Genomic DNA, 16,184 nt, shown 5'->3' on the forward strand with positions numbered 1-16,184 from the left:
GGACCCACCGCCCCACAGCAGGCAGAGCGAGTGGGACGTGGCGGGTGGAGGGGAAGGGCGACAGGGCTGGGGTGGGGGCACCCGAGGGCCGCATTCCCTTCCTGCTGTTCCAACAGCTCCCGCAGATTGGGGGCCCTAACTCCCCCCCACACACGGCCCTCTTGGCTCCGGGGATCAGAGCCCCACGTGCTCTGGGGGCCCAAGTCGAGGTGTGGGCAGGGCCGGCTCCTCCCTGCGCTCTTATTGAGGCCACATCGCTCCGGTGTTTCCGTGGTCACTTCTCCCTCTGCCTAGGACCCTGTGATGCCCTTGGGCCCCTCTGATAACCCAGCACCCTCACCCGTCCCAGCCCCTCCCTCACACCTGCGAAGTCCAGTTACGCCGAATAAGGTGACGTCCCCAGGTTCCCAGGACTTGGCAGTGGACACTGTGGGTCCACTCTCCTGCCCCCATGGGGGTCTCATGGGGTACAGTTACATGGACGCTCACTTCCCGCGGGTCTGTCACGCCTCCAAGAAAAAAGGAAAGATGAGCACCACACAGGCTGGGCAGCAGCGGCGGCTGAGGGTCCCGGCACGTGGGGGTGTCCAGCCTGGCCTCGCCGCGCTCGTGCTCCTGAGCAGTGGGAGGACGCCCCGGGCTGAGGGCAGGCTCAGACTCCTGCTCGCGCCCACCCAGCCCCCGGGTCCCTGGGACAGGAGTAGGACAACTAGCCAGAGTCACCTGCCCATGCCCTCCACGTGGGTCCGGACGGCAGCCTCCGGCCCCGGTCCATTGTGACCTTCTGACCCACATCCCCTCTCTCCCCAGGATACCGAGAGGGCTTTCTCTGGAAGCGCGGCCGGGACAATGGGCAGTTTTTAAGCCGGAAGTTTGTGCTGACGGAACGAGAGGGAGCCCTGAAGTATTTCAACAGAAATGATGTGAGCCGGGCTTGGGCGGGGGGCGCCCATCGTGGGGCAGTGTCCTGGCCTCCCCTCCGGGACGGCGGCACCGCCTCCCAGCTGCTCTTATGCGTCCCAGGAGCTGTGCTGCCCCCCATGGGGACACGCCACCGCCCTGTGGGGACATGCCACCCCCATGAGGATGCGCTACCCCCCCAGGAGGACACACCTTCTCCCGTGGGGACACGCCACCCCCCCCGGGACATGTCACCCCGTGAGGACATGCCACCCCCCATGAGGATGCGCTACTTCCCGTGGGGACATACTACCCCCTCCGGGACATATCCGTCATGAGGACACACCACCCTCTGTGGCGACATGCCACTCCCTGTGGGGCATGATACCCCCTGGGACATGTCACCCCCCCCAGGACATGTCACCCCCTGTGGGGACATGCCACACCCCCGTGGGGACACGCCACCCCCCTGTGGAGACATGACACCCCCAGTGAGGACACGCTACCCCCTGTGGGGACATGCCACCCCTCCCAGGGACACCCCCCATCCACTCCTTGGTCACAGTCACTTCCTGGGGCCAGGCCTGGGTTGGGCAATGCTGGCGAACAGTGATGGCGAGCCCCTCCTTGGTGGGCACCCCCAGGCCTGAGGGGGACAGAGGGTTCTGGCTGTGGTCAGTGGTCACCCCACCCAGCAAGCACATGTTGGGGTGACCCTGGGACCCCCCAGGCAGCACGTAGGGAGGGGCGGGAGGGTCCAGAAGGCCTTGCAGCTGGCCGAGCCCCGCCCCCACCTGCTCCAGGTCAGAACATCACCCCGGGGTATGGATAACTACGGGCAGCTTGCGGCCCACGACCCCGCTGCCCCACGGGGCACCTGCACGGCAGTCTGCCACCCCCAGTGCAAGGAGAGGAAACAAGTAGGGCTGGCAAGACGGGCAGCAGGGAGAGGGAGGGCCCGGCGTTGGAGGGGACAGACCAGACAGAGGAGCTGTGTGTCCAAGAGGCAGAGGAGTGGTCTGCCTAGATGGTGAGCGCCTGCCCTCGTCATCCCTTGGGAGGGGGACGCTGTTACCTTAGACCAACAGACCAGGAAGCCCGGGCCCAGACAGGGTGAGTAACTCACCCAAAGCCACACAGTATGGCAGATCTGCGGTCAGTATCCACAGAGCCCACCCTGCCTGCTCCCTGGAGCTTGGAGGCTCCCTGCCCGCCTGGTGCTGAGGCCTGGCCTTGCTTCCCAGGCCAAGGAGCCCAAGGCCATCATGAAGATCGAGCATCTGAATGCCACCTTCCAGCCAGCCAAGATCGGCCACCCCCACGGCCTGCAGGTCACCTACCTGAAGGACAACAGCACCCGCAACATCTTCGTCTACCACGAAGACGGGAAGGTGGGTGTCTGGGTGGGTCACTGGGGCAGGGGCTGAACGACCACTACTCCCCCAGGGCCGGAGTGGGGAGCTGGCCGGGCCCTTTGGGGAGGGGCCTAGGGTCAGGGGGCAGAGGAGGTGGCTGGGCCGGCGTGCACGTGTCCCGCCATGGCTATTCCCCTCCCCCACCAGCATCTCTGGGGGACGAGGGCGGGAGGAGCCCCAAGCAGACCCTCCACGACTGTCCTCTCCTCCAGCGGTGGCCCCTCCTCTCTGCCACTTTGGTTTTCATCACAGTGTGTGTGCATGGGGTTTAAAGCGTGAGATATCCTACGGCGCACAGAGCGTGAGGCCCTTCCAGAAGCAACCACCTTCAACGCTTTTTTTTCACTTTTTTTTTTCCTTTTCTATTGTATTAAAATACACATAACATACAATTTACCATCTTAACCATTTTCAGTGTCCAGTTCACGGGCATTAAGCACAGTCACACTGATGTGCACCATCACCACCATCCACCTCCAGGACTTTCTCATCTTCCCAAACTGGAACTCTGTGCCCATTAAACACTGACTCCCCATCCCCCTCCTCAGCCCCTGGCGCCCACCACCTACTTTCTGTCTCCGTGGATCTGACTCCTCTAGGACCTCATATAGCGTATCATACAGTGTTTGTCCTTCTGTGACTGGCTTATTTCACTGGGCATAATGTCCTTAAGGTCCATCCATGTGGTAGCAGGTGTCAGAATCTCCTTCCTTTTTAAGGCTGAATAAAATTCCCCTGTGTGGATGGACCACATTGTGCTTTACCATTCATCAGTCGATGGACACGTGGGTTGCTTCCACCTTTTGGCTGTTGTGAATAATGCTGCATGGATGTGCAAAAATCTCTTCCAGACCCTGCTTTCAATTCTTTTGGGTCTACACCCAGGAGTGGAATTGGTGAGTCACATGGTAATTCTGTTTTTCATTTTTTGAGGAGCTGCCAGACTGTTTTCCACAGCAGCTGCACCATTTTACATTCTCACCAGCAGTGCACATGGGTTCCAGTTTCTCCATCAACACATGTTTCTGGTTTTTTATAGCCATCCTAATGAGCATGAGGTGCTCAGACCTCATTTTGATTTTGGTCACCTATGAGCATGTGGTCATTTTCACCTATGACCTAATGAGCATGAGGTGCTCAGACCAAAATCATTTTGGTTTTGATTTGCATTTCCCTAGTGATTAGTGATGTTGATCAGCTTTTCATGTGCTTGTTGCCCATTCCTAGATCTTCTTTGGATAAATGTGTATTCAGGTCCTTTGTCCATTTTTGAATCAGGTTGTTTGTTTTTTTGTTGAGTTTTAGGAGTTCTCTGTATATTCTGGATATTAATCTTTAATCAGATACATGATTCACAAATATTTTCTTCCATTCTGTGGGTTGTCTTTTTACTCTGTGGATAGTATCTCTTGATGTACATAATTTTTAATTTTCATGAAGTCCAACTTGTCTATTTTTTCTTCTGTTGCCTGTGCCTTTGGTGTCATATCCAAGAAATCATTGCCAAACCCAATGTCATGAAGCTTTTGTCCTACGTTTTCTTCTAAGAGTTTTATTGTTTTAGGTCTTCCATTTAGGTCGTTGATCCACTTTGAGTTAATTTTTGTATGTGGCGTTAGGTGAGGGTCCAGCTTCGTTCTTTGCATGCAGATGTCCAGTTTTCCCTGCACCATCTGTTGAAAAGATCGTCCTTTCCCTATTGAATGGTCTTGGCACCCTTGTCAAAAGTCCTTTGATCATATACATGAGGACTTATTCCTGGACTGTCTGTTCCATCAGGCTACGCGTCTGTCCTTATGCCAGGACCACACTGTTTTGATTATTGTGGCTTTGTAACAAGTTTTGAAATCAAAAGTGTGATTCTTCCAGTTGTATTTTTCCTTTTTAGGATTGTTTAGGCTATTTGGGTTCCCTTTAGATTCCATATGAGTTTTGTCAGATGCTTTTTCTGCATCAATTTAAATGATCATGTGGTTTTTTCCCCTTCATTCTGTTAATATGGGGTATGACACTGATTTCATATGTTGAACTATCCTTGCATTCCAGGAATAAATCCCACTTGGTCATGGTGTATAATCCTTAAATATGCTGCTGAATTTGGTTTGCTAGTATTTTGTTGAGGATTTTTGCATCCATGTTCATAAGGGATATTGCTCTGTAGTTTTCTTTTCTTGGAGAAAAGTCTTTGTCTGGCTTTGGTATCAGGGCAATGCAGGCCTCATACAATGAATTAGGATGTGTTTCCTCCTCCTGGGTTTTTTGGAAAAGTTTGAGAAGGGTTGATATTAGTTCTTCTTTGAATGTTTGGTGGAATTCACCAGTGAAGCCACCAGGTCCAAGGCTTTTCTTTGTTGGGAGATTTTCAATTACTGATTCAGTCTTCTTACTCCTTGTAGGTATTCAGATTGTCTATTTCTTCCTGATTTAGTCTTGGTGGGTTTTGTGTTTCTAGGAATTTGTATTTCATCCAGGTTATCCAATTATTTGGTGTAAAATTGTTCATAGTACTGTCTTATAATCCTTCTTATTTCTGTAGAATTGGTAGTAATACCCCACTTTCATTTCTGATTTTAGTAATTTGAGTCTTCTCTCTTTTTTGCTTAATATATATAGCTAAAGTTTTGTCAATTTTATTGATCTTTTTGAAGAACTAACTTTTGGTTTCATTTATTTTCTCTATTGTTTTTCTATTCTCTATTTCATTTATGTCTGCTCTAATCTTATTTTCCTTCTTTCCGCTTGCTTTGGGTTTAGTTCATTCCTCTTTTTCTAGTTCCTTAAGTAGTAAAGTTAGGCTGTTGATTAGAGATCTTTCTTGTTTTTTTTAATGTAAGCATTTATAGCTATAAATTTTTCCCTTAGTACTGCTTTTGCTATATCCCGTAAGTTTTGGTATGTTGTATTTTCATTTGTATTCATTTCTAAGTATTTTCTAATTTTGCTTGTGATTTCTTCTTTGATCTCTTGATTGTTTAATTTCTACAGTTTTGTGAATTTTCCAGTTTTCTTTATGTTACTGATTTCTAACTTCATCTGGTTGTGGTCAGAGAAGATACTTTGTATGATATCTATCTTTTTAAATCTATTGAGACTTAATTTGTGGCCTAACATATGGCCTGGAAAATGTCCCCTGTGCACTTGAGAAGAAGGTATAGTCTGTTGTTGTTGGGTTGAATACTCTGTAAGTGTCTATTAGACCTAGTTGGTCTATTGTGGTAAGTCCTCTATTTTCTTACTTATCTTCTGTCTGGTTGTTCTATCCATTATTGTGAGTGGGGTGTTGAAGTCTCCAACTATTATTGTAAAACTTTCTATTTTTCCCTTCAATTCTGTCAGTTTTTGCTTCATATATTTTGATGGTCTGTCATTAGGTGCATAAATGTTTATAATTGTTATATCTTCTTGTTGTATCGAGGCTTTTATTAATTATAATGTCTTTGTCTCATAACATTTTTTATTTAAATTTGATTCTGTCTGATATCCGTATAGCCCCTCTTGCCCTCTTTTGGTTACTGTTTGCATGGACTATCTTTCCCATACTTTCACATTCAACCTGTTTGTGTCTTTGGATCTAAGTGAGTCTCTTGTCAACAGGATATAGTTAAATCATGTCTTTTTATCCATTCTGCCAATCTCTGTCTTTTGATTGGAGAGTTTAATCCATTTACATTTAAAGTAATTACTGATAAGAAGGCACTTACTTCTGTTATTGTGCTATTTGTTCTATATTCCCTGTAGCTTTTTTTGTCTCATTTCCTGTGTTCCTGTCTTCTTTTGTGCTTAGTTGATTTTTTTGTAGTGATATGTTTAAATTTCTTTTAAATTCCTTTTGTGTACATTCTATAGCTGTTTCCTTTGTGGTTACCATGGGGCTTACATTTAACATCCTAAATTCATAACATCCTAGTTTCAATTTATACCAGCTTAACTTCAATAACATACAAAGACTGTGCTCCTTTATAACTCCATCTCCACTCTTTTCAGTTGTTGGTGTCACAAAATTACATCTTTATAATTGTGTGCCCCAAAAGATAAACAAATAATTCTTTTAGCTGCATTAGTCTCTTAAATTATGTAAAAAGCAAGATTTGGAGTTACACACCAAAGTTACAGTAATGCTAGCTTTTACGTTAATAGTAGTTTTTTCTTTAAATATATTAGCCTCTTAAATCATGTAGAAACCAAAAAGTACAGTTACAAACTGTTGTTACAATAATACTAGCTTTTCTACTTGCCCATGTATTATCCTTTACTGAGATCTTTATTTCTCCATGTGTGTTTGAGGCACTGTCGAGTGTCCTTTCGTTTCACCTACAGGACTCCTATGAGCATTTCTTGCAGGCAGGTCTAGTGGCCACAAACTCCCTCAGCTTTTGTTTATCTGGGAATGTCTTGATTTCTCCCTCACTTTTGAAGAACAGTTTTCCTAGATATAGGATTCTTGACTGACAGTTTCTTTCTTTGACGCCTTTGAATATATTGGCCCACTGTGTTCTGCCTCTAATATTTCTGATGACAAATCTTGCTCATAATCTATTTGAGGATCCTTTATGTGTGATGTGTGGCTTCTCTCTTGCTGCTTTCAAGATTCTCTCTTTGTCTTTTTAAAGTTTGTCTCAGTGTATGCTTCTTTGAGTTCATCTTACTTGAAGGTCGTTGAGCTTCTTAGATGTTTATATTCATGTCTTTCATCAAATTTGGGAAGTTTTCAGCCATATTTCTTGAAATATTCTGCCAATTTTTCTCTATCTTCTCCTTCTGGGACTCCTATGATGCATATGTTGGGCCTCTTGATGGTGTCCCACTGGTCCCTTAGGTTCTGTTCACTTTCCTTCAATCTTTTTTCTGTCTGTTCCTCAGCCTTGATAATTTCATTGTCCTATCTTCAAGTTCACTGATTCTTTCTTCTCCCTGCTCAAATCTTTCTTTGACTCCCTCTAGTGAATTTTTTTATTTCAGTTATTGTACGTTTAGCTCCAGAATTTCTTTCGGATTTCCTTTTAGGTTTTCTCTTCATTGATATTTCCATTTTGTTTATGAATCATTTTCTTGACTTTCTCTACATCTTCCTTTTGTTCTTTGATCATCTTGTCTTTTTCTAATATGTCAGCTATTAGGTCTTTTCAGGGACAGATTCTGCTTAATTATTTTTTCTTTTGAATGGACCATACTTTCTTTCTTCTTTGTGTGCCTTGGAATTTTCTGTTGAACATGGACATTTGAATCTAATAAGGTGGTAACTCTGGAATCAGATTCTCCCCCTTCCCCGGGGTTTGCTCTCTTTTGTATTGCTTCAGTTTTTTTGATTGTTGTACGCTGTCTCTGTGCTGAGGATCAGCCTGGGGTATAAACTTAAGGTCTTCTCAGGTCTTCTCTGTGCCTCTCCCTCGTCGTGTGTGGTCACTTTCTGATTTTCCCCATATATGTAGTTACTTTTGGATGTCCTAGTTTTTAATGTCTGGCTCCCAAAGGGGGAAAAGTGAAAAAAGAAGAGTAGGGGGAAGAGGGTGCTGAGCCTTTTAATCCCCTGGAAGTCACTTCAGCTGGAGGAGGAGGGGCTTCCAACAATGGGGGGAGTGCAACAATGGCCGCCCCCTTCTTTGTCTGCACCTCTGTGATCAGAAGCAGCAATCACCGATCGGAACACAGGCCCCGATACTTGGAGGACGGGGTCCTCTTTGCCCACCCTGGCTCCTGCACACGGTGTACAGGCCACTCCAGGAACACGTGCACAGCTGCCTGCCACGAATGGGGGCAGGGAGTGGGTAGCTGCTACTGTGTTCAGAGCTAAAACTGACCAAAATTAACCGCAATTTATGTCCAAGTCTTTCCCTGGAAGTTGCAAGATTTCAACAGACTTTAGTTTCAAAATAGGTACAGTCATGAGTTGCTTAATGACAGGGACATGTTCTGAGAAATGCGTTGTTAGGCGATTTCGTCGTTGTGTGAACATCATAGAGTGTACGTACACAAACCTAGGTGGTGTAACTACCACACACCTAGGCTACATCGTGTGGGACCATTGTCGTATATGCGGGCCATCGTTGACTGCAATGTCATGATGCGGCACGTGACTGTACTTCAGACAGAGTCACCCAGTGCCATTGTTGTCTAGGTGGGAGACAGATTCCTGGTGCCTCCTGCTCTGCCACCTTCCCAGAACCCTCTTTTCAGCTCTTTTTGTCCAGGCATGTGAATAACATGCTTGTGCTGCTGCCAGATCTGTCTGTGATGGCCATCACCTGATGACTTCCAGCCATGGAAGACAAGGCTCGAGCTCTCTCCAGCCCCTACCCCCTCACCTCACACGGCCATGTCCCATTCCCCACCCACCATCGCACTTACAGTGCAATTCTGCCCCCATCTGTATTCAATGTTTACAGTATTGTGACCATGTAAATCCTATCAGACCTGAGCAGTAGGGCAGACTGTAATCGCTTTTCCTTTCCTGCACCATGTTTTATTTTCCCTAGAGCTAACAGTTGTCTTTTTCTCCCCTCTAGTTAGCTGCATGCTCATTACTAACTCACCCAAACTCTCCACTGATCATCTAAGTCCCTGGACACAGTCAGGCACCCCGGGTGGCAACTGATTTCAGCCGTCTGGAGGCATCTCTCCTGCAGCCACATCTCACTCCCGGGCTGATTCTGTTTCCTGGACCCCAAGTCTTTCTTGGTTTACTCCCTCCTCTTGGTGGAACACACCCTTCAGTACCTTCCTGAGAAAGAGTGCCTGGGAAGCAGATTTCCGGAGACCTTGCACATCTGAATTGATTTAGAGTTTGGCTAGTTACAGAATTCTGGGTTGAAACTGATGTTCCTTCGTAATCCTGAAGGCCCTGCACCAGTGACTCATTGACCCCAGAAGGGGTCTGATGACATGCCTGGGTCTGGGTCTGTCTTCCTCCTGTGTGCTGGAGCTCAGGGATTCCTTCCTGTTCAGTAATTCATGTCCATGAAGTTGAAGAATAGTTTCTTGAATTATTTCTTTAATAGTTTCCTCCTCCACTTTCTCTGTTCTAATTTTCTGGAACTCCTAGTATTCAGATGTTGGCTGTCTCTCTCTTCTATTCCAACTTTTATTTTTCTCTACTTTCTGGGAAATTTCTTCAAGTTTAGTCTTCCAACTCTTCTACTGAAAGTTTTATTTTTACTCTCAATGTTTTAAGTTTGCAGAGTTCCCGTTGGTTCTTGGAATGTTCCATTTACAAAGTACACTGTTCTTGTTTCATGATTGTAGTATCTTATCTCTAATTGTTAATGTTAAATTCTGAAGCTTTCTTATCCCTAAACAATGTATATTTCTTCTGAGTTGCTATTTCCTGTGCTTTGTTCTCTGTCTTCCATTTGAGCGATTTCTTGGGATCTGGGGCTGGTCAGATTCTCCAGAGAAGCCTCCTGTCTGGTGCAGAGACATTTGACCCTAGCACTGTGGGGGCTGAGAGGGTACAGGGGTAGGGTGTCTCAGGCTTTGTGTGTACACAGTCACACAACTTCCTCCTTTCTGGAATGGTGCCCCCCCTCCCCTGCCATGCACACACATGCCATACCTGGCACTCTCCTTTACCCGCTGCAAAGAATAAACCTCCGTCTTCTGCAGGGGGTGGGGAGGGGCAGTCTTCCAACCAGTTCTTTTGCTGGCCCCCTCCCACGTCCAGCGGGACTGAGAGCAGTTCATTGTCAGCCCTTTGGGGGTGGTGCCGTCCAGCCTGGGCCGCGTCCCAGCTTCCCTCCCTGTGGCTTGGATCTCTTGCCCTGCAGCCTCCATCTGTGTGTGGCTCCCAGCACTTGGTGGCTCCTCCCCCACTTTGTGGGTTGAGGCCTTTAAGAAACAATCACTTGTGCAGCATCAACAGGTTTTAGGAGGGAGCTTGGCTCAAGGCACCTGAGCAAATCTTCCGCTTTACCCAGAAGCCTCTACCTTCACTGTCCTTGTGGGGAGACCAGACCAGGGAAGGCAGAGGGTGGGTGCTGGGAGCCCAGGGCCTTTCCGTAAACGCAGTGTGATGCTCTGCCAGCCTGAGTCCCCAGCAGCCCTCCCTCCCTCCAAGAGCCCAGTGCCCCCAGTGCTTAGGTGCAGCTGGGCCTGTTTGAGGTGGCTCTGCCCCAGGTGAGTGCAGAGTCTGGCAAGAGAGACAGGCATCAATTGGAGATGAGTGACTAAAACTCCAACTGTGCTCAGTGCTGGGAAGGGGGGTTGAACAGGTTAACAGGGGGAGAGAGGGTAACATTGCTCCAAGGGGTGAAGGCAGCATTCCAGGAAGCAGGAAAGGCGTGTGCAAAGGACCTGTGGCTGATCAAACAGGAAGTACTTGAGAAGCTGACAAGGACGAGGGAGGTGGCAAAGGAAGGGGTGGAGACTAGCACAAGATGGTTCTGCCAAGGCAGGTTGACTCGACTCGGCAGGGCCCAGCAGCTGTGCTGCAGACCTCTGTCTTTATTGGAGGTGCGGTGGGCAGCTGCAGGGAGGGTGTCATGGCCCCACTTGAGCTTCTGGATGATCCCTCCAGCCCACCTGGTTTCAGTGATTCAAGGAAGGGCCAGAGAGGAGATGGGAGGCAAGTGCCAGGGACTCTGCAGGAGATGGTGGTCTCTGGCCCCACAGGTGGGAGAAGGAACCAGAGGACTCAGTGGTGCCCAGGAATGGGCTGGGGGCACCAGGGGTGAGCTGAGGTTCCTGGCAGGGTCCGGAATGGAGATCACAGGCTGGATTTGCAGGGCTGGGTCAGGGGTCCTGTGCGCCAGGGCGGGGAGACAGAGCAGAGGGCGTTGCCGGGCGGGGCCAGTGAGGGGCGGGGCCTCGAGGGACAGGGCTTGTAGGCGGGGCCGCCCCTCCCCCAGCAGCTCCGCCCGCCTCTCCCCGGTGGGGGCAGGGAGGCGGCAGCCGGGGCAGTTATAAATAGAGGAGCCTCCCTCGCAGCAAGCAGACCTGCAGGTGGTAAAAATAGTCCCGCCCGAGAGAAGAAAAGGCCGCCCCGCGCCCAGAGCAGCGTCAGGGCCTGGGGGCCGGCCTGCAGGTCAACCCCCAGCCGCTGTCCCCCGCCCGGTCCCTAGCTGGCCTGTTCCTCAGTGCGTGACCCCGTCTGTCCGCTGTGTGGTCTGCTCCCCCCACGGTGGAGCCGTCCCCTCCTCCAGGCCGCCCCGGGGGCTCTCCCCCAGCAGGCCTGCACGCACGGTGGGGGACGGGCCGGAGTGGGGGGGCGCAGCCCGTCCTTGGCCCACCCCAGGGCGCCCAGGAGGAGGGGGTCCAAGGGGTGCAGAACTCGTGGGGGCAGCGCCCCTTCATAGCCCCGCGGGCCGCCCGCCCTGTGGCCGCGCGCGGCCCACACCCAGCTCTGACCCCCAGGAGATGGTGGACTGGTTCAACGCGCTCCGCGCCGCCCGCTTCCACTACCTGCAGGTGGCGTTCCCCGGGGCCAGCGACGCGGACGTGAGTGGCTGCTGCCGTGGCCCCGGGGGGGGGGGGGGGACGTGCCTCCTAGTCTGGGATGGCGGGTTGGGGGCTGACCAAGGGCCCACCTGGATCCCTAGAGCCCCCGGCCGCTGACCCCCCTAGGCCCAATGAAGTGACCGCAGCGATCCTGTTTTATGGGGGGGGGGGGCGGCCTGGGGGGCTGGGCTGCCTCCTGGGCCGGCCTGACCTGTTCTGTACCCCAGCTGGTGCCGAAGCTCTCCAGGAACTACCTGAAGGAAGGCTACATGGAGAAGACCGGGCCCAAGGTGGGTCAGCTTGGCTGCCTGGGCAGCCCGGCCTTGCTCTGGGATCAGCACCTCATCACCGGGGGCCAGGCGGGAGGACGCAAGTGCCAGCGACACTCCCAGGCGGGGCCTGAACTCGCCCTCAGTGCCTCTGGGGGCTCATCTTGGCGTGGGCAGCCCTGGCCCTGAGAAGTTTTGTAAGAGCAGGGGCCCCGCTGACCCAGGACCATGGGGCTCTGGGTCAGGACCCAGCCCTGCTGACTGCGGCCAACTCTGAGCCCCGCTTCCTGCCTCGCCCTGTCCGTCACATACCTATCACCTACTGGGGCCAGGCACCCACATCATGCCCTGCAGAGCCTGCTCGGCCCTTCCCTGCCATGGGAGGGCAGGGCAGACATGATGACTCAGATCCCAGGTCCCAAGTGGCCCCGAAGTCCAGATAGGGCTCTTTGGGAAAGTGCAGTGTAGAGGAGCCTGTCACGGAGGCCTGGACCCGGCCTGGGGCCCACAGGGAGGGCCGAGACACAGCCCAGCGAGGAGAAGCTGTGTGGAGGGAGGGACAGCATGTGCAAAGGCCCTGCGTGCAACCAGGGGCGTGGGCAGAGCAGGATGCAGCATGGCCCGCAGGAGGTGGGAACGAGTGGACGAGTGGGTGGATGAACGTAAGGCCCGGCCCTCCTGGTGGGGAGCTGTGGTCAGCTGTGGGCAGGGGCCTGCCTCAGGCCGACCAGCCGGTCACTGCACGCTCTGACCCACAGCAAACAGAAGGCTTCCGGAAGCGCTGGTTCACCATGGATGACCGCAGGCTCATGTACTTCAAAGACCCCCTGGTAAGGAAGGGCCGAGGCCCCGGTCAGCTGGGCCCCTTGCAGGGTGGATGGGCCTCCCTGCTCTCCTCAGTCACCTTGGATCTCCAGGCCCTGGGCCTGTGGGCCTCAGCCAGCTTGGAGTGAAGCTGGGCTCAGAGAGGAAGCCGCCCAGAAGGAATGGCCCTTGCAGCCCCTTGTGCGCAGTGGGCCGGCCTGGAGGGCCCAGGGGCCCAGCTGGCTCAGCCTGGTCCCCACCCACAGGACGCCTTCGCCCGTGGGGAAGTCTTCATCGGCAGCAGGGAGAGCGGCTACACGGTGCTGGACGGGCTCCCGCCGTCCACCCAGGGCCACCACTGGCCGCATGGCATCACCATCGTCACGCCGGAGCGCAAGTTCCTGCTGGCCTGCGAGACGGAGTCAGAGCAGCGGGCGTGGGTGGAGGCTTTCCGGAAGGTCGTGGACAGGCCCATGCTGCCCCAGGAGTACGCAGGTGAGGGCCGGGCATGGGTGGCCTGGGACTGTGCCCAGCATCCCCTGTGTGGCCCTGACAAGGCCGGATGCCTGTCCCTTTTCCAGTGGAAGCCCACTTCAAGCATAAACCCTAGCGGAGATGGTCCTGGAGGCCTGAGGAATCTGGACTCACTAGACATGGCCGGCGAGGAGGCGGCGGCAGGACCGTGGGGGCCTGTGGACAGAGGGAGCCGGCTGCCCGGCCCCTGCCCCGCCCCGCCCCGAGGGGCAGCCCTAGATGCAGCCAGGTGGGGCCTGAGCTTTAGCCACTAGGACCTGTTTCTCTGGAACCTCACTACGGGCTGGCCCAGCCTGACCTCTGACCCCGTCATGCTGCTGCCCCCATATGTGACACCCCAGCCCCACGCTCCCCTCCCTGCCCACTGGACCTTCCTTCCTGAGGCCCTGGCCTGGCCTCCAGCTCAGGGTGGCCCTTCACTAACCGGCCCTGCCCCCACCCCCCTGAGTAGGACCCGTCCCTGACAGGAGGCTGGGCTTGGGGACAGCGGGCCGGCCTGCATGCCTCCCCGTCAGCTCCCGTCCTCCCCTCATGTCCCCTGCTCCCCCAACAAGTATTTATTGAGCATCTGCTGTGTGTCAGTTGTGGAGTGCTGGGGCACCCACTTGGGGTGGGAGGGAGACCGAAGGGGGTCAGCTCGTGTCTGCTGCCTGCTGGGCACCTCACGTGCCCGGCTCGGCGCTGACCGGCGACCTGCCCCACTGGCCTAAACTTGCGGCCTTTGAACCCTTGGAGAATAGAGGCCTGAGCCCCACTCACCCCCCTACCAGACCCCAGCATGCTGCTGGCTGGCCAGTAGTTGCAGCCATCGAGCCGCCTCCCCAGGTGCCCTGGCTTTATCTACCCCTGGGGAGATGTCTGTGAGAACGTCTTGGGGAGAAGGGGGGACGGAGGGGGAACGTGCACAGGGTGCCAGCTCCCTAGGAAGCTGCGGTGTGTCATTGGCGGGAGTAAGGGGGTTACCTGCCAGTGACCTGGGCAGCACCTAGCCCTTGCCCCAGTCCTGCTTGGCCAAGACATGCCCTGCAGGGGAGCCCTGCGCCAGCCCTTGAGGGGACTGGGAGGTCCCCAAGGTGGGGCATTCTTCCCCCCCACCTTGTGTCACATCCTGGAATAAAGTGGGGCTCTAGTGTGGCCTAATCTGTGTGTCAGAGGCTGACGAGGGGGCTCTGGGTCCCCAGGAGGACCTGCCCACTGGCCTCACGTACATGCCAGGAAGGAGGGACACCCCCAAGCAGGGCGCCCGAGGGCCTCTGCCTAGCCTCACAGGCCTGACTCCCACTGCCCAGAATCAGCCCACAGCAGGCAGGGGGACTTGGGGGCCAGTGTGTTCAGGTTGGGGGACTGGGGGGCCCATCCTTCCTCCCTCTGATCCCCCATCTCCCTCCATATCTGAGCATCACCAGCCCATCGTAAACCTGGATTCTCAGATGGGGGCGCTGTAGGGTCAAGGGGGAGCATGAGGTGTCCTCTCCTCACAGAGGGGCCCTGGCCCCCCACCATCCCAGCCCTGTGCCTGCTGACCCAAGGCTGCTAGGGCAGGGGTCTCGGAGACAGCTGGGCTGGGGGTGAGAACAGCCACAGGGTCACCTCCACAGCCATGAGGGCCACCACCCCCAAGCCCCCAGGGGAGACAGGCTGGCGCTCCCAGAGACCCTGCCCGTCCCAGGAAGGTGCCTCTCCCAGGAGGGGCTCCTCGTTCCCCCTTTTCCTCAGAACCCGGCTCTGCTCCTCCCCAGCCGCGCCGGGCACCAGCATCCACTGTCACCAATGCATCTTTCAGAGGCAGGAGGACGTGCCTGGGTCAGAAACGAAAACATGGAGGTCTCCTTCGATTTACCCCACTGCGCAGGGCTCAGCCCACCCACAAGCTCTCTGGACTATCTTCTAGACCCTTCCCTGACCCTGGGCGTGTGGGCACCCACTCTGCGTGCGCGTGTGTGCATGTGTGTGCGTCTGTGTGCATGTGTGCGCACACCCACGTGTTGTACCCAGGAAACAGACAACCTCCACATTTTTAAAAGAAAGAAACGATAGAACAACTTTACGACAGGTGGGGAGAATCCCTTGAACAAGGCAGGAAACGCAGTCCATAGAGGGTTGGTTGTTTTGCTCACCTGGCGCCTCCCGGGCTACTGCTAGTTCTGGTCCTCAGGGGGCATCAGGGCAGTGGACCGTGAGGTCAGGGCAGACCTGGGCCTGGGTAGCCGTCTGGCCCTGCCTCCCTTGTCCTGCAGAGGATGGCCTGCCCTCGCATGAAGGTGGAAGAGGCGCAGGAACCACACAGCCCGCTCTGCTATGACGAGACGCTGCATTCCTAGAAAATGTGCCATTCACAACGCACAATAAAATCCACGAGGCTTATGGGAAAAGCCAGGCCAGGTGCGTGGCCCTCGGTCTTCATCCCTCCTGGCAGTGACCGGTGCAGGTCTCCACGTGCTGCACGCTTCAGACACAGCTGCTGACACCGCACGTCACCAGGAGGAGGATGCCTGAGAGTCTTGGGGGGGGGGGTGGTGTCACCTGACACCAGGTGTGGCGGGTGTGTCATGTACATCCTGCAAGGATCCATTCAGATGGCATTTTCTGTGTTCACTTAGTGTTACTCATGGGCAAAATCGTGTGTAAAGAATTTGCATTCTGCTCTAATTGTTCCCTAAAAATCAGTTGTGCTGGGTGCAATTCGTGGTTTCAAAACAAATGTCACAGCACAAGTGGGGGTGTCCATCCTGGGCTGCGACCCCATGCAGCCTCCCTTCCCGTGGCCAAGCTCCGCCAATGTCCAGCCAGGCCCCACGCCCCCGATCTTACCCTCCACCACCACCCTCTCCTG

At 53.6% G+C, this 16,184-nt stretch overlaps 1 protein-coding gene across 5 annotated transcripts in view; it reads left to right on the forward strand.

Annotated features, from left to right (window-relative positions):
* Positions 1–13,920, forward strand: part of ADAP1 (ArfGAP with dual PH domains 1) — a 73,526-nt gene extending 59,606 nt beyond the window's left edge. For 4 of the 5 annotated variants that reach the window (XM_058569448.1, XM_058569450.1, XM_058569447.1 and 1 more), the window contains 7 exons: positions 811–923; positions 2,145–2,291; positions 11,661–11,744; positions 11,972–12,034; positions 12,772–12,843; positions 13,084–13,312; positions 13,399–13,920. In XM_058569448.1, the coding sequence (XP_058425431.1) occupies positions 811–923; positions 2,145–2,291; positions 11,661–11,744; positions 11,972–12,034; positions 12,772–12,843; positions 13,084–13,312; positions 13,399–13,427 (737 nt within the window). In that variant the 3' untranslated portion in view covers positions 13,428–13,920. The remainder of the gene's footprint in view (positions 1–810; positions 924–2,144; positions 2,292–11,660; positions 11,745–11,971; positions 12,035–12,771; positions 12,844–13,083; positions 13,313–13,398) is intronic. The other variant, XM_058569446.1, reaches the window with a different exon arrangement.
* The last annotated feature ends 2,264 nt before the right edge of the window (positions 13,921–16,184 follow it).

Source organism: Diceros bicornis, chromosome 26 (assembly GCF_020826845.1).
Source record: "Diceros bicornis minor isolate mBicDic1 chromosome 26, mDicBic1.mat.cur, whole genome shotgun sequence".
NCBI classification, from domain to species: Eukaryota; Metazoa; Chordata; class Mammalia; order Perissodactyla; family Rhinocerotidae; genus Diceros; species Diceros bicornis.